Raw genomic sequence first — 26,471 nt, forward strand, 5'->3', positions numbered from 1 at the left:
CGAGCGCGGCGCGCGGCGCTGTCCCGGGCGGTGAGTCTGAGGTGCGGTAGGGTGGGAGTCTGAGGGAGGCCGGGAGCTGGAGCCGGAGCGAGGGTTGGATGGCCTCTGGCAGAGAGCGTGTCTGGCCCCGCGACCCCCGCCCTTCCTGACGTTCTGGGAAAGCTCTGCGCCCCGGAGCCGCTGCGTTCAGGAGCCGCGGCATCCTGGTGAAGGTCGCGATTCGCTTCTGCCGGAGACACCACTGCCTCTGTCGGCCTGGGCCTGGAGACACGCTCGCCAAGGTCACGGGCGGGAGCGGCCGCGGGACTGGCGGGGAACAAGTGAGGAACCTTTATTTTAGGATGTGGCGGCCGCGGTGCGCTTTTTAAAAACCGTAAGACGTAAGCTCACCGTGGAAGAGCGGGATGCGTTTTGCTGGGGAGTTCCCGCGGGGCATGGAGCGAGCCTCCGGGAGGTTGAATGAAGGTAATGGTGCCTGAATGCGCCCTCCACAATGACGTATTTAGCAGCGGCCGTTTAGAATTTTATTGAGGCAATTTAAATTTGGATGGTTTCGTTATTTGGTTCTTTTAGGTGAACTGGCCCACCCACCTACTCAACAATTTAATTACAAAGTTAAAATCCCAATAAGAACCAAGGCTTTGAAGAATGCTGACTTGTATTAGGCCTAATTATGATTGCTGTTTTCTCATTTTTGAAATAGAAATGTTAAAATTATGTTCAATTAAATGTGAAAAGCAGTTAACAGCTAACCTTAAACAGAAGGCCTTTGGGCATTTAAGACTGCAGGAACTAGGCCTGTTCCTTAAGACTTGATAATAGATGGGTAGGCCCTGTGTACCACAACTCATTGTCTATTAGGCAGATTAGAATAGAAAAATCCTAGCTATATAGTGATGAAAATAGCATGGTACTGCTGGGCGTGGTCGCGCACGCTTGTAATCCCAGCACTCAGGAGGCTGAGGCAGGATCACTGTGAGTTCCAAACCAGCCTGGGCTACATAGTGAGTTCCAGGTCAGTCTTAACTACATAGTGAGACTCTGTCTTTAAAAAACAAAACAAATCAGTCATCTGAACAAAATTATGGACATTCAGCACATTCCATTAAAACCAAAAAAGCAAAAAAAACAAAGAAAAGAATAATATCCAGACAACAGCAAAGTTCTGTTGCTGTTGTGGTACCTGGCACCATTTTTTCTATTAGCCTCTTAATCATCATCTGGAAAGAGAACATTCTAGAGTAATATCATTAAATGTAGCTCTGATAAAGCATGGTCCCTACTATGTATCATAAAGCAGGTACTAGATATTTTACATTCATAGAGGTATGATACAGTACTGTCCTACATCAATAATACTAGATTCAGTTTTGGTTTGAGATTTGCTTTGTCTGCAAATGGGATTGCTGCCCCTGTTTTTTTCTGGGCTCCTGTCACATGTAGAATTGTTTTCTATCTTTTCACTTTCCGTCTATGGGCTTCTTTTTTGCACTGGGTGTGTTTCTTGTGTGCAACATATTGTTGGATTTTGCTTCTTGTTCCATTTTGCCAGTCTGTTTCTCTTGATTGGTGAGTTGAGAGCGAGAAGCAATTTAAATATGTTCAGGGACCATTTTCATCTCCAGAATTAAGGATTATTTTGATGTTACATCATTGCCTTTTCTCTTTTACTTTCCTTTTTAGTTTTATTTTAGGATTCCCTATTTTTAATGTTCATACAGAGATTTCTTTAACTGAAATACCGAATAGTTTCTTTGGTGTGAAAAACTATAATAGTACACAGGATCCTAATGAGACAATTAATAATATGAAATAGGAAGTAAAGGGCTAAAGGTGTAAGGAAAGTGGGAAGGGTGGGGGAAAGGTAATAAGGGAGAGGAAAAAAATATGAGAAACTGAAAAAATGGAAATAAAGTGTTTGTAAATGGAGAGGGGAGGAGGGGGTGAAGGGAGGGCAGGGACAAGGGGAAAAATGAGAATCAAGACCTATTATGTAAAGGTACAGAATCCCAATGATGAATGTAATTGTATTGTATACCTAGATTGTACCAATAACCTCAATAAAAAGAAAAAGAAAAAAAAAAAAAAACAAATAGCATGATACTGGCAAAAAAACAGACTCAAAGATCAGTGGAACAGAGTAGAAGATGCAGAAACAACTCCAAGCACATCCAGCTAGCTATCTTATTTTTGATAAGGCCAAATAACCTTCACTGGAAGAAAGTTAGCCTCTTTTTATAAATGCTGCTGGGAAAACTGACTTTTCACATGCTGAAGATTAAATCTAGACCTATTTCTTTCATCATGCACTAAACAAATCACAATGGATCAAAGATTTCAATATTAAAATAAAAACAATCTGCTGGAAGATGGAATACGTAGAAGACATTGGTATAGGGAAAGATTTTATGAACAAAACCTTCATCACACAGGAAATAATGACAATAACTGGGATTACGTAAAGCTTTGGCACAGCAAAAGAAACCACCAACAGAGACAACCCACAGAATGGGAAAAAAATTTTTACCAGCAAAGGACTAATACCTAGATACAAAGAACTCAAAAATAACCCCCCCAAAAAACTTTTAAAGACCCAATTAAAAAATGAGCATTCAAAATGAGCAGACACTTCTCAGGTGAAGAAGTACAAATAACAAACATGAAAAAGTGGTCAACATCACTGGTCATTCATGAAACGCAAATTAGAACAGCACTAAGATTCCATCTCACTCCAGAATGGCTATCATCAAGAAACCAGTAACACACGGGCATGGTGATGCACACCTGTAATCTCAGCACTTGGCAGGCTGAGGCAGGAGGATCACTGTGAATTCGAGACCAGCCTGGGCTCAGTAGTAAGTTCCAGGTCAGTCTCAACTACATAGTGAAACCCTGACTCAAAAAAACAAAACAAAACAAAAAAAGAAACCAATAACAAATACTGGTGAGGCTTTTGGGAAAAGGCACTCTTCTGCATTGTTGGTGGGAGTATAAATTGGTACAACCACAATGAAAAGCAGCATGGAGTTTCCTCAAAAAAATAAAACTAGAGGTTCCATTTGTCCCACTTACTCCCCTTCTAAGTATCTTCCCAAAAGAGTTAAAAGCATCATACCACAGAGATATGTGCGTATCCATGTTTATAGCAGCACAATTTATAATTAAGTCACGTAAACAGACCATGTGCCCATCAACAGATGAATGGATAAATAAAATGTGATTTTTACATACTATGGAATACTTCCCTGCCATAAAGGATAAAGAGACATTTTTAGATAAATGGATGTACCTTGTGAAATAAATCCGATACAAGTTTAGATATCATTGTTTATCTTGTGTGAGAAACTGAAAATAAACAAAATGGAGGATACTGGGAAGTAGGAAGAACATATTCAGATGGGAAGTGGAACAAAGGGGAAAAGAAGGGAAAAGGGATTTTATAAAGAAAACTGGAAGAAAAAAATGGAAGCAAAGCTTTTATAAATGGGAGGGAAAGAAGGGTGAAGAGTGGAAAGAATGATGGAAAAATGAAATAAGATTTGTACCTACACATTCCCTGTAATCATTATGTATGGCCAAAATTCTAGTTCTGATCTTCTAGCTGAAAGGGAAAATAAATAAGGACAACAAGTGGTCAAGGTGCATATGTCCCTTTCCTTATGGGATAGTGGCATGATGGGAAGCGATATTTTTCAACCTTTAGTTTTATCAGCTGTTAGCATCCAACATTTTACCACTGCACTTTGTTATGTACCTGTAAATAAAGTGGCAAGATAGAGATAGCAAAATTGAGCTGCAAGTAAGATCTCCAAATTGGTTTTTAAGACCAATATGAAGATTGTTTATAAGGATAGTTTTTTCTATAGAAATTCTTTTCCCAGGCCGGGGATTTCGCTCAGTGGTTCAAGCACCTGCCCTGTAAGCACAAGGAACCGAGTTCAATCTAAAAAAGAAAAAGAAATTCTGTACCCAAACAGTATATTTATTGGCATTTAATATTGACTATTTTCCCTGAAGAATTAGAGTTATCAAAGGAACAAGAGAATCAGATTAGCAGAAAAAGCATAGTTTTTTATAGTGTCTGCAGAGAATGTTTTTAAACCTCAACTTAGTCAATCCTGTGATGATTCTGGTATACGTTCTTCCGAAGCAAGCATGCCTCTGATTATTATATTAACAACTGCTTTCAAGTTCCTAGCTTACTAGTTCTTTGTTTTCATGACTCTGGTGACACAATTTAAAACTGTGTAAAGCAATTTAATCCAGAGTAAAATTAAAATAAGACCTTTAAATCCATTGTTTGTTAACTACTCATTGCTGATGAAGTTTTAGAATCTTTCAGGACAAGTATACAAAATATGTTCTAGGATGTCACTTCCCTTTCTTTGAATGAATTGTTCTGAGTGTTTTATGGAGTGTGTTGTAGAATTACAGTAGTAATGTTTTGTGTTACTTTGGGATTATCATAGCACCTTTGGCATTTCTGCATTCTATGCATCATTTTCTCAGGTTCATTTGAAAAACTGACAATTTTTATTCATAGCTAGGATTTTTTCATTGAGTTTATTGGTACTTTTAGGTATACAGTACAGTTATATTCATCTTTGGGATCTTGTACCTTTACGTGACAGGTCTTGGTTCTCATTTTTTTCCCCATACCCCTGCCCTCCCTTCACCCCCTCCACCCTCCCCTATTTACAACGATTTTGTTCCCATTTTTTCCACTTCTCATATTTTTTTCTTTTCCCTTATTTCCTTTCCCCTACCCTTCCTATAACTAGGATTTTAATCTAGTTTGGAGACTCACAACTTTTCATAAGGATCTTTAGGTAGTGAGGAAATGAGTCCTCTTACCTTCACTTTTTTCTGGGGGTTGATGAGAATTCCCTGAGGTACCTTCTGAAAGTTGGTGGTGCTCCTCTGGGTCTAGTTCATAGCTCACAGCCTATGGTCAAAATTCAAATGACTTGTATTTTAAGCATCCCTATTTAAATAATAAGCATTAGTTTTTAAATGAAAATAGTTACACATATTTATTTTTAAAAATCAATACAGAAAGCTTATAAATGAAAAGGAGTAGACTGCTCTCTGCTTGGCAGTGAGAACAGATCTGAATAGTTTCATTGATCCCTGGTATTTACCACTATTTCTCTAGTCAATATTGAGGTTTTCAATTTTTTTCTTTTTCAAATTTTATTTTTATTACTACATGCTTGTAGTGCATAATGATCACATTGCTTGTGGGGTGGGGAGCCAGTACATGTATAACATATCTAAATTCCCTTTATTCATCCCCTTCCCCCCATTTCTTGGTCCCTTTTCCCATGAGCAAAAGCTCTATCTCCCTCCTTCCTGTTGTCTTTTATTTGCCTTTTATTTATAATGTGGGTTTCTTATATGAGAGAAACCATGCAAAGCTTAAGATTATGTGTTTGATTTATTTCACTTAATGTAGGGGCGTGGGCCAGAGGTGTGTATGAGATGGATACCAGAGAAAGGGACTTTTGGACTCACACCCAAAACCTGGACTGTAGGGTTAAAGAGATTAAAAGATATCCTACAGGGCCACAAGTCCAAGTAGGATCCAAACACATTGCCTTAAGGTATGAATACTCTCGCTCTTTTTTCCCCATACTTTGATTAGCCCTAAAGTCAGTCAGGTAAGAGAGCCCTGTTGTCTTTAACTCTTTGAGGAAGAACCTAAAAGGGGAATAACTGGGAGAAAATAAATTTCTAGTTTCAGTTTTTTGAGGAATCTCCATTTTGATTTCCACAGCTGTTGTCTTACTATACATTCCCACCAACAATGTAGAAAGGTTCCTTTTTCGCCCCACAGCCTCAGAATTTGTTTTATATTTCTTGATGATGGCCGGTCTTTCTGGAGTACAGTGGAATTTCAGTGTTGTTTTAGTTTGCATTTCTCTAGTGGCCAGAGATTTTGGACTTTATTTCATGGGTTTATTAGTCATTTGTACTTCTGAGAAGCATCTCTTCATTTCAGCTTCTCAAACTATATTTTGACTAGAGCTTTTATTTTGAGAGGCCTGATTTTTTGTTGTTTTTTTATATATTTTAGATATTAGTCCTCTGTTCAAGGAGTAGCTGGGGGGAAATTTTCCCATTCTGTAGGTTTTCATTCTGTTAGTTATTCTTTTTACTGTGCAGAAACTTTGATATGATCCCATTTGTTGATTCATGGTATTATTTCTTCTGCAGTTGAGATTCTGTTCCGGAAATCCTTGCCTTTGTCTATGTTTCAATAGTTTCAGCTGTTTTATCTTTCCGCAAATTGTTTCTGTTTGAACATTTAGATTCTTCATCCATTTTGATTTATTTTGATTTAGTATATGATGAGAGATATGGATCATCATGAATCTTCCATATGGGGTTAATGGGTTTGCCTACCATTTGAGGATACCTTCTCCTAGTGCAGGTTTTTGGCTTCTTTGTCAAAGATCAGATAGTTGAATATGCCTGGAGTTGTCTCTGTGTCCTCTGTTCTGTTCCATTGACACACATGTATGTCCTGTCCACCCCACCCCAACCATGTTGTTATCATTGTAGAGAGCTGGAAAAATGATTTCTGAGCAAAAAGTTTTCCTGTGGCTAGCTAACCTAACTGACAGAGGCACCCCCACCTCACATCCCCTCCCACACCTAAAACATGTCTGAGGCTTGTCTGTGCATGTCCTCCTTCATTATCTTTTGTTTTCAGTAAACATCTATATCAGATTGTAATCCCTACTTTCCTGCCATATGCAAATGAGATAAATTCCATTGTACTTTTCTATCCAATCATGTAAACTAAATGTAACCTCCTCAACCAATGACTTAAATGCCTTGCTTCTACATCCCTACCCCTCTTCCCTCCATCCGTATAAATCCTGTTCACTGCCAGCTCTGGGCTGATGGCTTTGTGGAGAAATCGCAGATTGGCATAAATAAAGCTGGATATTTGCCTCCAACCTCTGGGTGCATTCTCTATTCTTCTTTCCCTGATCCCATTAAACCACTATGAGCTGCAACACTGTGGACTGCAAGTCTGCCACTACATTAGCTTTGTAGTATAACTTCAAGTCCAGGGTTGTGATGCCTTTTGTTTACTCCTTGCTTTTGCCATTCTGGGTCTCTTCTGGTTCTATATGTATTTTAGGATTGTTTTCTTTTCCCTAGTTCTGTGAGGAATGTTATTGGTGGCATTTTGATTAGGATTGTGTTAAATCTGTATATCAGTTTTGGAAGTATGGCCATTTTGACAATGTTGGTTTTGCCAACCTGGGAACAGGGTATATCTTTCCATTTTCTGATGTCCTTTTTAATCTTTTTTGCAATACTATTACTTTCATTGTTGAGGTCTTTCACTTCCTTGGTTAGGTTAATTCTTAAATATTTAATTTTTCTTGATGATACTGTGAATGGTATTATTTTCCTAATTTCTCAGTTTATTGTGTACAGAAATGCTATTGATTTTTGTGTATTAACTTTGTATCGTGCTATGCTACTGAATTTAGTTGTTGATTCTACCAGTCTTTTGATGGAAGTTTTTGGGTCTTCTATGTAGAAAATATGTCATTTGCAAATAATGATAATTTGACTTCCTTTCCTGTATATACCCCTTTAATTTCTTTCTCTTGCCTGATTGCTCTAATGTTTCAAGAACTATATTGAGCAGAAGTGGTGATAGTGGACATCCTTGTCTTGTTTCTGATTTTAGAGGCTTTCAGTTTTTCCCATTTAATATGATGTTGGCCATTGGTTGGTCATAAGTGGCTTTTGTCAGTTTGAAGTAATGTTCTTTACCTGTTTTCTTCTGGGTTTTTATCATGAATGGGTGTTGGATTTTTGTCAAAGGTTTTTTCTGTGTCATTTGAAGTATATCGTGATTTTTCTCATTGCTTCTGTTTATGTGATGTAGGTTTTTCAAATTTTAGACATTAACTTCCTACTCAGTAGAAGAGTATTTAATTCACTTAAGCTAACCTAATTCCCCTTCCCTTGTCTTCACAATATCACCTATTTTTAGATCCTTACTCTTTCCATAATTGCATAGATTGTATTTAGGAGTTGGTTTCTCAGCCATGATTTGTAAGCATGTTTTATCACATGAGGACTGCACTTTGCTTATTGAAGATAATGGTATTTCTGATCATCTCACTTTTTTCTCCGCTATTACCTAATTCAGTCATCTAAATTTTGGTGCTGTTGTACAAGTCTAAGTATTGTTTTAGTTTTGCCGAAGATTTTTCTTTTTTTTTTTTTTTTTCAAGTTATCCTGTTAGAAAATTTGATAATTTCTCTTCCAAAAAAAATTAAGTCAGGAGTTGTGGCACATGTCTGTAATCGCAGCACTCCAGAGGCTGAGGCAGCAGGTACCACCCCTTTGTGTTAATGAGTTCACAGAATTTTCACAAACGTTTGTATTATGGTCCTTAGTGTTTAGTGACTTGGATTTTTTGTGCATGTGCTAGGCAAGCACTCTCCTACTCAGTGACATCTCCAGCCCATGACTTCTTTGTTAAAATATGATTTTGCCATTGAAAAATCATATAAAGACAGAAGTGGGTTTTTTGTTTGCTTGTTTGTTTTAGACTTTTAAATTTCTTTTCTGAGCTGGGTGTGGTGAGTCAGGCCTTATAATTCCAGAGCTCAGCAGAATTGCATTGCAAGTTCTGGCTCTACCTGGGCAATTTACTGACTTAGCAAAACCCTCAAAATATGGGTGGGGTGGGGAGGCTGGGGATGTAGCTCAGTGTAAAGGCCCTTTTCAATCCCAAGTACTGCAAATAATTCATTCATTTTCTGAAAGAAGAAAAATCTAAAATCTAAGAAAAAGAAACCTAAAATCTAAGAAATGGACTTGATATTACACAGTTGAAGACTGACATTATCAATTGAAATTGATTTAAAAATCCAAGTAACTTCTTTGTAATTGGTTTGTTTTGTTTTGGTACAGGGATCGAGCTCGGGACCTTGTGCTTGTGAGGCAGGCAACAGAACCACTGAGCTAAATCCCCAGCCCTTGTAATTGGAACTGTTAAAGTTCTTCTTTAAAAATATTTGTGCCACAAAAAATGGCTGCTATCAAGAAATCAAACAATAACAAATGTTGGTGGGGCTGTGGGGAGAAAGGAACCCTTCTTCGTTGGTGGTGGGAGTGCCGAATGGTGCAACCACTATGGAAATCAATATGGAGATACTTCAAAGAGCTGGGACTTGAGGTTCCATATGACTCAGCCATCCCTCTGCTGGGTATCTTTCCAAAAGAATTAAAAGAATCACATCACAGTGATATATGTGCACCTATGTTTATAGTGGCACAGTTTGTAATAGCTAAAACTTGAAAACAGCCCATTTGCCCATAAGTTGGAAACCGGATAAAGAAGATGTGGTTTTTCTATAAAATGGAATACTACTCAGCCATAAAGAATGAGAAATTAGATTAATTCATAGGAAAATGGATACATATTGAGGACATAGTCCTAAGTGAAATAAATAAGTCACACATGTGTAAATACCGAATAGTTTCTCTGGTATGAAAAACTATACTAGTACATAAGATCCTAATGAGATAATTGACAATGTGAAATAGAAAGAAAAGGGCTAAAAGTATAGGGAAAGTGGGAAGGGTAGGGGAAAGGTAATAAGGGAAAAGAAAAAAATATGAGAAAATGGAAAAAAGTGTTTGTAAATGGGGAGGGGAGGAGGGGGTGAAGGGAGGGCAAGGATAAGGGGAAAAAATGAGAACCAAGACTTGTCATATAAAGGTACAAGATCCCAATAATGAATGTAACTGTACTGTATACCTAAAATGTACCAATAAACTCAATGAGAAAAAAGAAATGTTTGTGCCAGCCAGTAGTGGCTTACAGAAGTACAATAAATAACCTTAGGTAGGAGCCCATCTCTGCCTTTGTTGAGGCAGTCCAGCCATCCAGCCCTGGCTGAGTCCCTGCAACTCACAGAAAACACATTCATTTTATATTGCCAAATTCTCCTTGTTCTCTCCAGTTGCTTGTCTTATGGAAATTTTCTTTAACCTCACAGAATAGTGTGTCTTCCAAATTACAGAATACTGGAAAGCATCTCTCATCTCCCCTCTTCTTATTGCTAAGTGTACTTACAACTTAACCACTTAACAGTTTACGCTGAGTATTATTTGGCAGTGTGCTTGTTTATGTACTGATGATCCCGAGAATGGCTTAGGCAGGTGTCATTTCAAGTAGATTCCTGTATTGAATAAATTTGATAAAAGTATTGTTTTTATGTTATTTTATCTTATAATAACTGCAATTTTTGGTCATCCTGTTTCTAAATAATTGGACTGGTAGGTGGTTAAAACCATTCTTTAGGATGTTTCTTGGTCTCTCCATTTTATTTTGGTCCTCTAAAATGCAGCCTGCAAAATGGAGACCATATCCCTCAACAGCAGACCAGTCTTAGCAGATGAAGAACGTCTTACAGTAGGTTGCAGTTTCACTAATAACCAATTTTCTTGAGCAGGTGTTTATAGGACAGGACATGTAAGCAGAGGTATTGTAAATTGTGAAGGTTGCCATAAAAAAGGCAGGGGCAGCCAGGCAGAGGAAGCAGCACCAGGGAGAGCTGTGTGGCTAAAGCTTATGGGCTTGGTCCAAGTGTGCAGAATGAGAGATGACACCAGTCTTTCCTCTGAGTTTGATGGCTTTTGCCAAGTGTCATAAAAAGCAGAAGTTTATTCAGAATAGAGTGCTCCTGATCACTGACTAGTGCCTTTTCCAACATCTACTAGGCCTGAGACATTTAAAGCTCCGGTTTAAGGTCTAAGATGGAGCCAAGTAAGAATGGTTTCTTATTTGCAAAAGTACAGTGAGACATACATGTCATTCCCGTTCTCCATGAAGTGAAGCAAAATAAGATACTGCACACTAGGTGTTATGACACATGCTTGTGATCTCTGTTACTCAGAGGGCTGAAGCAGGAGGATCACCAGGCCAGCCTAAGCAGTAGCAAGGTCCTATATTAAAATAAAATGGAGGGTGGAGAGAGGCTTAGAGATGTAGCACTTGCCTAGCATGCAGGTCGCCCTGGGTTCAATCCCCCTCTTTACCATTATGAAATAAATAAATACTGAAGAGAAAATGCCTTTTTCATGTCTGAGTGCCCTGTTGGGAAACAGGCTTTACCCAGAAGGCTTTTCCTGGAATGCCAAGTTGGGATGTTGTTACCTAGGGGATTAATACTTGTGACTTGGTTCAGCTCTTCATGGTGAGGATCCCAGGGCAACTTTAGGAGAATAAGAGCAACTGGATCACAGTTCGTGATTTAGAAGGACAATTTTATTATGTGACCCTCTTCTGTCATTCCTTCAAGACGCTACCATCATTTGTGTCTCAGCAGTGGCCAGCAGCCTTCCAGACACAAGCCCATGGCTTTCACTTCAGTGTCAACGGGACTAAGAGGGCATCTTCTAAAGTTTCAGATTCAGTAAGTTTATGTTCTTTTGCTCCATTGCAAACAGTCTACTTGAATTAGATGACTAATAATCTGTTTCCTTTAATGTATTTGAGTGTTGCACATATTTAAAGAAAAGTTATCGTGGGCATCCATTGCATGCTTTTTTTTTTTTTTTTTTTTTTTTTTTTTTTTTTTGGTACTGGGGATTGAACTCTGGTCCTTGTGCTTGTGAGTCAGGCTGCGAAACCACTGAGCTAAATCCCTGGCCCTACATGCTTAAATTATTTTTAGTGCAGTAATACTTACTTGGCTGGGCGTGGTGGTGGTGGTGGTGGTGGTTGTTGTTTAGATACATGCCTTCTACTCCTGGCACTCAGGAGGCTGAGACAGGAGGGCTGCCCCAAGTTCCAGGCCAGCCTGGGCTACATAGTGATTTTAAGGCCAGCCTGAACTACATAATGAGACCCCGTCTCAAAAAAGGGAGAGTAGTGTAAATATAAACATGGATATTGGCATTTTTTGCTTGTAGCTCTTAATCTGTCTAGATCAAGTAAAGCAAATAAATAAAAAAGGATAATAGGGCTGGGGATTTGGCTGCATGGTTCCGCCACCTGCCTGACAAGCACCAGGGCCCGAGTTCGATCCCTGGTACCAAAAAAACAATGGAGTAATATTAGTTGTGATGGCTAATGGAATCTCCACTCAGAATGAGATTGTGACCAGGTATGGTGGTGCACATCTGTAATCCCAGGATTCAGGAGGCTGAGGCATAAGGATCGTTGTGAATTCAAGGCCATTTTGGGCTACATAGTGAATTTGAGGCCAGCTTGGGCTACATAGTGAGTTCATGGCCAGCCTGGGCTACATGGTGAGAACTGTCTCAAAAATAAAAATTTTTTAAAAAGAGTAAGATTGTGTAGCCACCTAAGTATAGGTTTTCCTGTTTAGTGGGCATGTTCTGCTCTCTGTCAAAAAAACAAAACAAGTGAGATTTGCTTACAAGTTCTTGTATCATAAGCTCACAGTAGTTCCTGAATACTACTTGACACCTTGGTCATAAATCTATAATGTGTTTTTTGTTTTGTTTTGTTTGTTTTGGTATGGGGATTGAACTCAAGACCTTGTACCTGCTACTGAGCAATCCCTGGCCCTATAATGTGCTATTCTAAACAAAAGCAACATTGTACTGTTAGCTGTACTATATTTTAAGCTTAGCTTTGTTTAAGCAAATCCGTATATGGGCAGAGATACAAAAGGAAAAAATGATACTGTGGGGGGGAACGTTTAGAGAAGGCATATTGATTATGTTGTTGCTTTTCTCTGCTTTGGTGAGCAGAATTGACAGACGACAGTCTTAATGGTTTTAAGCATTCTAGAAAGTTGGTATTTGAAGATATTCCTCTACTTAAAGCAGCATTTCAGCTAATGGTGTGTTTCTTAGTCCCTTGAGCAGACCCTCTGCTATTCATAAAATCTGATAATTGGTCCCTTTTTCACATGAGGCTCATATTGTATGTGTGCATTCAGCTCTGGGGCAGTGTGCAAACCCTCTGCATAGCACTTGCTCATTCCTTTTGGTTATTGACCTCATTTTCTTCAGACTAATCTGCTGTGACTGTAGCTTTAATGTTTGGCACAGTTGAATGTGTGGTTAACAGCTGAATTTTCTTTTCCAGATTTCAACACAGTACCCTGTAGTGGATCATGAATTTGATGCAGTTGTGGTGGGTGCTGGAGGGGCAGGCTTGCGAGCTGCATTTGGCCTTTCTGAGGCAGGGTTTAATACCGCATGCCTTACAAAGCTCTTTCCTACTCGGTCACACACTGTTGCAGCACAGGTAAGACAAAGTGTTGTTTCCTCAAGGTCCTGTGCAGTACAGCTTCCTTTGCCTCACTTGACAGCAGCTACATTTGTCAGTGCCAATTCAGCTTACTCTTACTTCAGGGTCACTGCCTGGAGTCTCTTCCCTGGGAACCTTGTGAGGCTGGAACATCTGCCATCCCTCCTGCTAACCCTTCTCCCACTGTGGTTCATGTTCCTTCCCAGCACTTACCTGGTTTGAAATCTGCTTGCAGAAGACAGGCCTTTTTCTGTTAGTCACCTGTTCATTACTGTGACAGAATACTTGAGATAGTCATTATAAACAGAAGTTTATTTTGGCTCATGGTTTCAGAGATTTAAATTCATAGTCCTTTATCCTGTTGCTTTGGGCCTGTAGTGACAGAATCATAAGAAGAACATGTGGTAGAGACCTGTTCACTGCATGGCAGTTGGGGGAAGAAAGAGAGGCACAGACAGACAACAAGGTCCCTTTCCCTTTCAAGAACATACGTCTAGTGGCCTAACCTCCTAAAGGTCTCAGCCCCTCCCAATTGCACTGTGGGCTGGAGACAGCCTTTAGCATGGCCTTTGGGGGCCACTCAAGATCCATTGTTAAGTATGGATAACCATGAGTTTTGATGATGACATGGATGTGCAGGATAGAAAAACTGTGTCTTTGATACTCTTAATATAGAGAAGATAAAAATAAACTAGAAAAAACTACAGTGGTTTTATGGTTTTCTGTCATTCTTGGATTGCTGTTGTTAACACCAACCATGTATACAGGTAGCATTCCAAAGTCATTTTTGACTGACCTGATAGTTGGACTGTTTTCTCACCGGGAAGACAGGGTGTATAATGGCTTTTATGAGTCAGGAAAAGCACTGCCTGATCTTGGGAACAGCCTCCACCACAAGCTTCAGGAACTTCACCACATAGATAACTTATTTTAAAGCTGTAAGCCAAAGAATGAATACGCCTTTGAAGTAATCATGGTCTACAAGGAAAAATAGTTATGAACAGTCATTTTAACTACTCTAATAAATGTTAAGGCAACACATGAGTGAACAGGAGTGGAAAGAGAATAGTTCAGCTTGAAGCCAGCTCTTGAGAAGTTTTAACCAAGGGAAGAGTAAAACTAGGTGGGAGTCAGAGAGAACTGGGAACTCTTAGAAATCAGTCTGCACCCTGGTTTTCATAGTAGCTAGCATTGATTGTGTGCCTGCCACACTAAATCTTTTCTTTCAGCTAGCTCTGTATTTTTCTATTATTATCGAACTTAACATTTTTTAAAATCAGGATTATCTTGGGTTTATAAAAGCTGAAGGGGTTAGAGGATGGAAAGAAAGTTAACTTGTTCTGTTGCTATAAGTTTCTTTAAATGAAAGGTATCCTAAATGAGGATATTGAGGCATAGTGATACTCAGTAAGGAATTCAGCTTGGGCCTGCTTGACTCAAAAGTTGAGATTGAACAATTGGAAAGAAGAGAGGGAAGTTATAAGATATACGTTAGTTTATTTTTTGTTGCTGTAACAAAATATCCAAAGAAGGATACTATATAGAGAAAAAGGTCTGTAAAGCTCACAGTTCTGGAGGCTGAAAAGCTTAAGATTAGGCAGCACCATGCATTTGACCTCTAGTAAGGGCTTGCTTGGCTGCATCCCTTCATGGTGGAGAGGATCGTAGTACACATGTGAAAGAGATTACATGGCAAAATATTAAGCCAGAGAATGGGTGGGGGGCGCCCTTGCTCTTTTGTGACTCTTTAGCTAGAACTACCCAGGATCCCATGAGAACTACCTCTGTAACTTCCAAGGGGACCACGTCCCAAAGGTCCCTGTAGCTCTTAGCTTCATCACACTGGAGAACCAAGCATCTGATACATGAATTCTTGGAGAACAAACTCAAATCATATCATTGTGCTGTGGTGAAAAAGAGATTATCTAAAGAATAAGAATCAAGGGCTGGGGATTTAGCTCAGTGGTGCCACGCCAGCCTCACAAGTGCAAGTCACCTAGTGACAGCCCCTGATGTGACTGAGTTTGATCCCTGATACCAGGGGAAAAAAAAAATAAAGAATAGGAATCAAAATTTGGGGAAGCAGAGGATAAGAATTTCATTTGTCCCTATACTGCCAAATTCATTGGCTCCTTAAGGGTGGGATGGGATGCTGTCTATATACAATCAAAGGAAATGGGATACAGGGTATGTGTCACATTCCTATAAATACTGTCAGAAGCATTTTGTCATAAAAATAGGTTTCTTGGGTGCATTTGTGCCCTCTTCCTTAGGTCTTTGAAGGCCCTTGGAAGGTCTGCATCACCTCCATTTTAGAGAAAGATTAAGTACCCAGGCTAGTCATGGGAGAGTAGTGGCTTGGGACCTGTACTGCCTGCTGTCACAGCCTCACAGAGGTCTACTGCACAAGGACCTGAATCAGATTCTGGGGGGATGAGAACTAGAAAATGTAAATGGGGCTCCACTCATGGCTTACAAGGAGTGAATGTGTTTCCAGGGAGGAATCAATGCTGCTCTGGGGAATATGGAAGAGGACAACTGGAGATGGCACTTCTATGACACTGTGAAGGGCTCTGACTGGCTGGGGGACCAGGATGCTATCCACTACATGACAGAGCAGGCCCCTGCCTCTGTGATTGAGGTAATGTACCAGAAGGTCTCAGATCTTTTCAGGCATAGTCTGTTTATAATGCAAAAGAAGTCCTGGAGAAAAATAGAAGGATGGCCAAGTTCTATCCCTAGTACTATAAAAAAAGAAAAAGTAGAAGGAATTCAGGCAGCCAAATGAATGGCAATGAGCTGAGCTAACAAAGAAAACTTCTGTGTAACTGTTCAGTTTACTTAAACTTTTTTCTATTGATTTTTTTTAAGAGTATGTTAATAAGGATTTTGTAGATTTGTGTTAAAGTTGTTTAGAGAAAATTAGCCACCTTCACTTCTATAAGGTAATAGGCTTTTGTTTGTTCTTGTTTCACAGCTAGAAAATTATGGCATGCCATTTAGCAGAACTGAAGATGGGAGGATTTACCAGCGTGCGTTTGGTGGGCAGAGCCTCAAGTTTGGGAAGGGCGGACAGGCCCACCGGTGCTGCTGTGTGGCTGATCGGACTGGCCACTCACTCCTGCACACCTTGTATGGAAGGGTGAGGTACCTGTGACCAGGACATGAAGGGGCATGGTCTGGTGAGACAAGTAGTGACTGTGGTGATGGCTCAAGACAACAGGGAGTCAGCCCAGGCATTGCTTAATAAGCAATGAAGAATAACTATAAGACATGTATGTTAATTGTTAATATGAAAGTACTAGACATGCTATGATAAACCATATATTGTTTATTCTGTCTGTTTTTGAAAATTGACTCAGTAATTGTTGAATACCAGGTTGAACCTTTGGTCCTTCATACTCCAAATGCGAGAACAGCAGATATGCTAAGGTTCTTCTACTACTACTGGGGTTCCTGGGCTGTCTCATTTGTTTTAATACTTAGCTTTAAAGGTGGAGGATAACTTTGAGGGACAGCAGTCATTAGGCAGTCAGGACCCATTATGAACTCTGTTGTTAGCAGAAGGACAGAGCAGGTGTTAGGACACCAGTGGCTTCCCAGTGGCTGAGTACATTGACAGTGTGGCAGGACCTCCCTATCCTAGAGTTGTTGATTGGGGGCTGGCCCAAGTTTCCAAGGGCCACTTATATTCATCTGGGGAGTGTTAGACCAGCACCGGAGTGCTGTCCAGTGTTGACCTCTGTGGGTTTGGAAGTGGGATTATCTGCACTGTTCCAGTGGGCCAGCACTAGCCCTGTGTGGCCATTGCAGTTTTAACTGGTGTGCCTGAGAAGTTGAATTGAATGTTTTATTTTCATTGTCAAAGTTACCACATGTGGCCAGTAACTGGTCTGGGTCATGACCCTGTGGTCCCTGGCCTCACTCGTTGTGGTACCAAATTCCTAGGGCATTCATTGCTACATGCAGCATAGGAGAGCTGGAATGCCTGGGAAGGTTGTGTTGAAGTAAGGCATGTCTTGCCAACGTGGAACAGTTCAGAACCTGCTTTATTTTGTGACACATGTTGTCATGTGTTTACATTATTCATACATTTTCTGTGTAGTACTAAAAGTAGAGTGCTTTTTTGTGTTTTTACGGTGTCATAGGCACTGATTTCAATGTGAGGTGCAACTTGTAACTGTTTTAACTCCAACATCTCCTTAGACTTAACCTCGTCTGTTAACATCAGGCTCAAGCTCTATGTGTTCACGTGGTTTAATCATTCACATTTTAAGTGTTTTTTGATTTAATACTTGCATTAATTACAATTTTTTTTTTTTTTTGTAGTCTCTGCGATATGATACCAGCTATTTTGTAGAGTATTTTGCCTTGGATCTCTTGATGGAAGATGGGGAATGCCGTGGTGTGATTGCACTGTGCATAGAAGATGGGTCCATACATCGCCTAAGAGCAAAGAACACTGTTGTTGCTACTGGGTATGAATCTAATTTTTATTGTATTTCATTTCTTTATAGAAAAGTTGAATTTCAGTGTTTCGTTAATAAAAATGTGGGTATTCTAGAATAATGGTTCAGACATATGTCTTCATAAAAGCTTGTGAAGAGAGGTGATCTTCCCAGTCCTTGGCACCTCATCTCATGGAAGTAGAGGTAGCAGGAGCACAGTGCACCCCTCAGTCATATCAGAGACTGTCACCGGGTGCAGCAGGAAGGCACTGAGAATCACGTGTCTTGTCTCCTCCTTCAAGGTGAGGAAATACCTGGCGAGTCACAGGATGTGTTCTGGGGTTGCCTTTCTGGCTTTCATGGTTACTGTGGATACCAACTCCTGGAATAGAAACATCTTGTTTATGCACATGCTAAAAATAACTAAATTTCACTTTATACACTAATTTTACCATTTTTAAAATTAAGAAATTTTTAGATAACAAAGGGAGCAATCAGCAAAATGAGAAGGCAGCCAACAGATTAGATTATAATACAAAGTACATACCTACCTAATAAGAGGTTAATATTCAAAATATATAATGAATTCATAAAACTGAACAGCAGAAATATCCAGACAACCTAACTGAAAAATGAGCATATGGCCTGAATAGACATTTTTCCAAAAACATACACATAGCCCAGAGGTTTTTGAAGAGGTGCTCAATATCACAAGTGAGGGGCAATTCAAACCAAAACCACAAGGAGATAATACCTCCCACCTGTGAGACTGGCTAATAGCAAAAAGACAGAGACTGACCAGTGTTGATATGGACTTAAAGGGAACTCTCATAGACTGGGCATGTAAATTGTAGTGTGGAGTTCCTCAAAAACTATAAATAGAGCTACATATGATCTAGCAGTCTCATCCCTGGGTATGTATCCAAAGTCAGTGAAGCCAGCATATCCTGGAGATATATCCACGCCCACGTTTCCATATTCATTATAGTATTATTCATCATCACCAAGATAAGCAGACTGTTTATTGATGGATAAAGAAAATGTGTTTTATATATAGGCGTTGGAATATTAGCCATAAGAAAGAAGCAAATCTTGTTATTTGAGACAATATGGATATACCTGGAAGACATTGTGCTAAGTGAGATAGCCAGGCACACACACACACACATAGACATACACACACACACCAAAAAAACTGCATGGTCTTAATTTTGTATAAAATAAAAAAAAGTTAAACTCAGAAACAATAAAATGGTGGTTGCCAGAGGCTAAGGGTGTGGGGATTTAGCTAGAGGTCTAAATCTAAATCACAAGATGAATTAGTTCTGAGGCTTAATGCATGTAGCATACGGGTTATGGTAATAACAATGTACCTGAAATTTACTCAGAGGCTTATGAATCCTCACCACAAAAAGATGATGTGAGATGATGATGTTAATTGACTGGATTGTCATAGTCACTTAACAGCGTATACACTTGAATCATCATGTTGGACACTGTTGTTACTTTTCTCATTGCTGAGATGAAATATCCAACACCCAAAGTTAAAAGAGAAAAAGTTTATTTCAGCTCACAGTTTGTAGAAGTTTCAGTCCAAAGTTGCCTGGCTCTAAGACAAGGTGGCATGGCAAAAGAACATCACAGAGGAGAAATAGTTTGTGACAGGCAGAAGGCAGCAAAAGCAGCAAGCAAACAGCAACAACCTTCTTTCTGCCCCTTATCTCCTATGCAGACTCACACCCAGAGTGGGGCAGCCTTGATCCTGGCATTGCACCGTCCTAGATCCAGCTACCCTCAAAAAGCCCTACCTATTGCTGCATGAGGCTTGGGGGGAAGTGCATCTAGATACAAAATATTACAGACACACATACAGTTTTTATCAATCATATCAGTAAAGCTGGGGGGGGGATTTTTTAAAAGCCTAAAACCATAAATACTTTAAAATTTTTCAATATAGAAATAAGATACACTTACCAAATGTAGTGACACACCTATAATCCTAACACTTTAGAGGCTAAGGCAGAAGGATTACTGTGAATTTGAGGTCAGCCTGAACTAGAGTGAGATCCTGTCTTTTAAAAAAAAAATGTGTGTGTGTGTGTGTATACACACACATATATGCATATATGCATACACACACATACATGTACATACACACACTCACTTAGCAGGGAAATCATTCAAATGGCATGAAGTACCAAAGTACAAATGAGCCTCCCTTCTCTGTCCCCCTGTGCTTCATCCCAGGGTCACAGGAATGGCCTTTCACTTTCACATTGTATGGGGTATATGCACAAGCATGTGCATAGAGCAGGGTGTATGCAAACAGCACGTGAGGCTGCTCTGTAGGTTCTGTGGTCCTCTGAGTCGGGAAGTCCTGGTGTTGCTGCTGTGTGTAGTCACTGCACTTTTGTCATTTCCAGAGGCTATGGGCGGACCTACTTCAGCTGCACCTCTGCCCACACCAGCACTGGTGATGGCACAGCCATGATTACCAGAGCTGGCCTTCCCTGCCAGGACTTAGAGTTTGTGCAGTTCCATCCCACAGGTAGGACATGATGCCATGCCTGGCAGTGGGCTTATTTGTGTCTTGTAAACGTATGGTTCCTACATAGTTCTTAACAGTTTCAGGTACAGGTACACATTGGTCCTCAAGAAGATTTCTTCCTGATTGAAGGCAGTTTAGGATGGATTTGTTTCGTGGCAAAAACATCAGGCCCCTCTTCTAAGGCTCATGAAGTTAGGATAAAGCTGTGACAGATAGGGAGCTCAACATAGAGAGGCGAGATTTTCCTGGGCCATCACACAGTTGATGCAAGTGTGGAGTCCGAAGGTGACCATTGCATTTACAAATTAGGGGATATTGTCCAGAAGTGAGTCTGCAGAAGGCAGGCTGGGGTGACAGGGGTGACTGGTCCTGCACTCTCTGGGCTGCTGCCTTGACATGGAGCTTAGAAGGCCCAGGTGATACCAAGGAACTAGAGCTCTTTGCTGTGATGGTATTTCCCTTCTGATCCCTGGCAGGGATGAAACATATATTGGAAGTGTTGTTGTTGTTGTTATTGTCGTCCAGTAAACTGTCACTGAGCCTATGCATTTCCTCTGTGAAGTGCTGTTTGGAGGGTTCCATTTCTTATGCTTCCTTCAAATTTCAGAAACAGACCACCCAAAAATGCCATGGAGGCCAGGGAAAACAAAAAGTAGGTAAAAAACAAGAATCAGCATTCTTGTTTTTAATGCATATAAAAACCTTTCGTGGGGCCGGGGATTTAGCTCAGCAGTTCGGTGGCCTGCCTTGCAAGTGCAAGGACCCAAGTTCAATCCCCAGTACCAAAAAAAAAAAAAACCAGAAACCTTTCGTGTACTTAAGAAAGATTTAACTTTCAAGTCATGTGCATTTATGTACTTACTTACTGGCATCTTTTGTTAAAATTTGAGACTTGGCATTATTCATTTTTTGTTTAAGTTCAAGGACTCAGTCATGGTTAAAAGTACAGAACACACTGTAAAAACTTGAATTTGGACTCTGGCCTTTGCAGTTGTGTGACTCAAATGAATTATACAGCTTTAATTTAACTTGTTTATTTCTGAGGATGGAGATGATATTATCCAGGTCCCTCATAGAACATAGTAAGCAAAATTGTGTACAGCAGCTAGGACTGTTCATAGCAAGTACAATATAAGTAATGATAATAGTATATGTCCTTTTTGCTATTTGAGTTCCTTCAATAAGAATTATCCAGGCTGGTTATCTCTGCCTAAATAAGTTATCATGTTCAAGGAACAAAAGTATGTTAAAAAATTAAAGTCAAGACATTAGGGCTGGGGATTTAGCTCAGTGGTTCCGCTGCCTGCATAGCAAGCACAAGATCCCGAGTTCAATCCCTGGTACAAAAAAAAAAGACATTTGGAATTTAGTCAGTCCTGGGCAGCACTCTATCACTATGTGATTCCTTTCCTCCTATACCTGTTTTGTACATTCCCCTCCAGTGCTTTTTGTACACACTTACTCTTGTTGACTTTTTTCTCACTGTGTTTTGAAGTATAATGCCCATTGTCCTGTCGTCCTCCTGTCTGTCCATGTCCCAAGCCCACACATATCTTGAAAAAGAATTAGGCATCTGAAACATGTACCTAACAAATGTTCACTTAATGTGGTGACTTGGTCTTTTTACAGGCATATATGGTGCTGGCTGTCTCATCACAGAAGGATGTCGTGGAGAAGGAGGCATTCTCATTAACAGTGAGGGTGAGAGGTTCATGGAGAGATACGCGCCTGTCGCAAAGGACCTGGCATCCCGAGACATCGTATCTCGATCTATGACTCTGGAGATCCGTGAAGGAAGGTGTGTGTGATTCACTTCCATATGTGTATGAGTGTGTTCCAGTGGGTACTCAGGCACCTGGGCTCACCATTGCTCCTTCACTTCTTTGTTGTCTGTTGGTCACTTCTACATTTTAACATCTGGGCTGTGTAGCTTCGCAGTTTGAGCACCCTACGCTGACCTTTGTGGCAGGTATTGGCGTCTACCCACAGGATAAAGTTACGTGTTATCCTCTCACTGTTGTCCCTGAGTTTGTGAAATCTTTCTACTACATTTTGGGAATTTTAGCCAGTTAAGTGTAAATCTTTCTCACATCAGGTCTATAAGAGAAATACGTGATTGGGAAAGAGAGATGCACCAGCCTGAAGTTGGTGTGTGAGCCTTAGGAATTGTATTATAGAACTCATGCAAACAGGTGTTTGCAGCCCTTGGATTATGACATTACCTGTCCCTTAGTGAAAACTCCAGGCTCCTAGTGCCTGACCCAGTTCTTTTGGTTTTTTGAGACACTCACTATACAGTTCAGAAGGGCTTTGAACTCACTATGTAGCCCAAGCTGATCTCAAACTCACAGCAATACTCCCGCCTCAATTTCCGAAGTGTTAGGATTATAATTATACACTGCTACACTCATCTCTGACCCTGTTTCTCAGTACAATGACATGTTTTGTGCCTGCTCGTGTAGCCTGTGTAGGTTTTGTTTTTTATATAAAAATGAAGAGTTAGATGACTTTTTGGAGTAATTGATACAGAGGACTTTTAATGCATTTACCAAGAAAAATATAGCAAAGTTTGGTCAAGACTGAAGTGTGAGCTTATTGAATGCAGAGTTTTTGTATCTGTTCTTGGCACACCGTAGATGCTTAACGAATACTTGATGAAAGAGCAACCATATGGTAAATTTTTCTTCAATAACAAAAAATGTTGAATTCACATGTTTTGATAATGAATGTTTGCTCTTGTTGCTGTTCTTTGCCTTACGTTAAAATATTTTGTTTTGCCAGAGGCTGTGGCCCTGAGAAAGATCATGTCTACCTGCAGCTACACCATCTGCCCCCTGAGCAGCTGGCCACACGCTTGCCTGGCATGTCAGAGACAGCCATGATCTTTGCTGGTGTGGACGTCACCAAGGAGCCAATCCCAGTCCTCCCCACTGTGCATTACAATATGGGTGGGATTCCCACCAACTATAAGGGGCAGGTAAAGAAACCAGGTCCACCTGTTTGCTACCCTTAGCTCTCAGAGGCAAAGATAAAAACATACAGTATTACTTGGTAGTTTCCACTTACTGTAAGTTGCTATTTCTGGAGGGCAGGCAGAGCCTCGGTTAGATTGCAAAGTTTGCATTCACTTGATAATAACAGTTCATTACCAATAGAGTATTAATTCCACTATAGATCTGGTATCATGAGCAGTTTTTGTTACTTTCCAGATGGATCTCTGTTATTTTTACAGGAACTGTCAGTCTGTGGTCTTTACGATTGGTACATAGGTTAGTGTCCTCCACTTTGGTCTCCTGGTCAGGGTTGGGAGGATTATTTCTCTCCCTTCACAGATCAGACATGAGTGGAAGGGTCTGCGGATACCCTTCAGTCTTCCTCCCCATTGATGGCCTTCTGCCTGCTATGCTGTCTTAGTGTGAGCCAAGACTACAGTGGCCAAGCCACGTGTTCAAGGGAGGATTTGGGTACATTGAACCTGGGGGAGAGGCCACAGATACTGACACAGGGTCCTTTGACTTAACATAGTGAGTGTTCAAAGGAGGAGGGGAGCTGGGGATATACCAAAGGGCTCCCTCTGAGAGAGCAGTCGTGGTCTTCCCTACCTCAAGCTGAGAAGCCCATTCAGGGGTTGGGGAACCTGTGTCAACCCCAACACCTGCTAGTCTAATCTGAAATTTTTCCTGCAGGTGCTGAAGCATGTGAATGGCCAGGATCAGGTTGTGCCTGGCCTCTATGCCTGTGGGGAGGCCGCCTGTGCCTCAGTGCATGGTGCCAACAGGCTTGGGGCAAACTCCCTTCTGGACCTGGTAGTCTTTGGACGGGCCTGTGCCCTGAGCATCGCAGAGTCTTGCAGGCCAGGTGTGTGTTCTCTTTAAGCAGCAGGGTTCTTCAGGAATCTTCATTGTTGTTAATAGTATACTTGGTGCCCATAGAAGTACATAGTCTAGTTTTCCTCTAGAAGTGAGGAACAGAAGTCCAGAGATTGTATGGTGATGATGTTGAGACTAGACATGAGCTTTATTCTGTGCTTAAAAAGTCATAACTAGGAAATTGTTGTTTTGAAGGGAAGTTTATTATGTGCTACTTTCCTGGTAGAGATTACTTACTTGCAGTGAAATATTTTAAATGGTAGAGATAAATGATTATGTAACTTCTTGGGAAAATTTGTGATCTAAAACAAAATATAAGTCATCTCTATTAGAGAAGTGACACAGCAAAGGATTGGGTCATGGCTCCCATCTCAGGGACAGGATGGGTTTTGGCTGATCTTTTTAAAGGAAGTTTTTATTGTTTTTACTCTATAAAAGTAATGCTTATGCCAAGAATTAAGAAGAAACAAATTAATTTAGGTAGAATGAAGAATAGTCTTGGGTTTTCCTATCTAAGACCAAGATTTTTCTCTCCCATTTTTCCAGTTTCCTTCAGTGGCCTTCAGTGGACAGTTATAATTTTCTCCTTAGAAGTTTCATTAAACAATTGTTTGTTCCTCAAAATGTACTTCTCGTTGCCACTGAGCAAGGGATATTTTATTTTCATTCTATTTTCTAATTGGTATAAATCAGTTACTTGCTTATTGTTAAATGCTACTTTTTAGTCATACATTCCTAATAAAAATGTGTTTCCATGTACCACAAATCCATTTTTTTAAGTTCAGACACGGTTTCTCTTTGATCATTCAAGGATTACATGTTGGACACCCACTGTGTTCCAGGAATCTTCTCTTTGTTTTGCAAGTTAGCCCCAGATCAGATATTCTCAGCTTGGTGTCCAGGTCACTGCTGGCTGAGCTTGCACCATGCTTCCCAAAGTCCTGGCAAGGCTCTGATATACATTTGAGTATCAGATCAATCTGGTTTTCTAAGACCATATAGTTTTCTGAAATGTTTTTAAAAAGTTAAATTCTAGCCTCCTTCCCCTTTTTATTTATTTAGGAGATAAAGTCCCTCCAATTAAACCAAATGCTGGGGAAGAGTCTGTCATGAATCTTGACAAGTTGAGATTTGCTGATGGAAGCATAAGAACATCAGAACTGCGTCTCAATATGCAAAAGGTAGGAACAGATGCCAGCACAGCTGCCCACAGGGGTATGTGGGGCAAACAGCAGGAAGCCCATGTTCCTTGCTGTCTCAAATAATAATACAAGAGAAGTCAGGAGACCTCACATAGACAAAAATGCATTCTTTTCAACACAGAAGGCTGGAGGTCAGCAAACCAGGCAGAAGTAGCAGCTGTTTAGCATTAGGGTTGTGACTTCTTTGGCAGGCTTGAGCCTGGTGTCCATCCTAAAATCAGCCCTGGCTGTGATGTATCTCACATCCAGAAGGAGGAACAGCAGGGAGAGGTATATGCCATACCTCCTAGAGTCAGTACAGCATCTGAGCTTATATCCTGTTGGCACAGAAGTAACTGTCACCTCACCCAGCTTCCAACCACTCAGGAAATGTCTTTACACTGGGCCCTTTGCTGTACCTAAAGGAAATCAGGAAGAGGGAGAAGGACCATGGGTGTGAGCTACAGGTTCACTTTCTCCATTGGCACTCCTTCTATGGTGGTACGAGTGTCCCCTGCCTTTGCTGTCCAGGATAATAGCCACCAACCACAGGGGCTAAGACACTCTTGAAATGTGGTCAGTCTAAGAAACTCAATTTTCACTTTATCTCAGTTTTAATATAAATTATGTTTCGCTCTGCATTGGAAAGCATAAGCTTAGACCAGTAAAAAAATAACATATAAAATGGAACAGGGATTCTTGGTCCGTGAATGAGAGTTCTTTCTAATTAGGGTTTTTTGTGGTAATTTTGCCATGTGGGTTTTTCTAAAAAGAAACCCTTAATTTTTTTCTGATTGATGACACTGGGCTTAAAGAGGCCCAATGACACATGAACACAGACACCAAAGGGAACAAAAGTTACTCCTCACCTTGCTCAAAGGACTGTATACTTCTGTCTTCTGGAGGGACGATGCTTCAGGAGGCTTTTTGAGAACAGTAGCACCAGTGAGGCACAGAAGTAGGCTGAGTTATGCTCAATAGGACTGCACAGGTGCTGGTATTAGGGCAGAAGCCAACTAGGACAAGTGTAATCATTGCATTTCTTGATAGCCTGCACTGGATATAGAGACAGAAACCTATGAGATGCTTTGAGATGGAAATACCAGAGTCATTACCTTCTAACCAAAAGACATAGCCTCCAACCTGCTGAA

The 26,471-nt window shown here is 40.4% G+C and overlaps 1 protein-coding gene across 2 annotated transcripts in view; it reads left to right on the forward strand.

The window, feature by feature from the left end:
* The first annotated feature begins 444 nt into the window (after window positions 1-444).
* Sdha (succinate dehydrogenase complex flavoprotein subunit A) overlaps window positions 445-26,471 on the forward strand; it is a 31,425-nt gene continuing 5,398 nt past the window's right edge. The window contains exons 1-11 of one of the 2 annotated variants that reach the window (XM_010604248.1): window positions 445-465; window positions 11,350-11,463; window positions 13,110-13,271; window positions 15,772-15,915; window positions 16,252-16,416; window positions 17,604-17,752; window positions 20,146-20,270; window positions 21,900-22,068; window positions 23,052-23,247; window positions 23,957-24,128; window positions 25,202-25,320. In XM_010604248.1, coding sequence (XP_010602550.1) covers window positions 460-465; window positions 11,350-11,463; window positions 13,110-13,271; window positions 15,772-15,915; window positions 16,252-16,416; window positions 17,604-17,752; window positions 20,146-20,270; window positions 21,900-22,068; window positions 23,052-23,247; window positions 23,957-24,128; window positions 25,202-25,320 — 1,521 coding nt within the window. In that variant the 5' untranslated portion in view covers window positions 445-459. The remainder of the gene's footprint in view (window positions 466-11,349; window positions 11,464-13,109; window positions 13,272-15,771; window positions 15,916-16,251; window positions 16,417-17,603; window positions 17,753-20,145; window positions 20,271-21,899; window positions 22,069-23,051; window positions 23,248-23,956; window positions 24,129-25,201; window positions 25,321-26,471) is intronic. The other variant, XM_033767102.1, reaches the window with a different exon arrangement.

This window comes from Fukomys damarensis, unplaced genomic scaffold (assembly GCF_012274545.1).
Source record: "Fukomys damarensis isolate Sample0158 unplaced genomic scaffold, DMR_v1.0_HiC HiC_scaffold_1, whole genome shotgun sequence".
NCBI classification, from domain to species: Eukaryota; Metazoa; Chordata; class Mammalia; order Rodentia; family Bathyergidae; genus Fukomys; species Fukomys damarensis.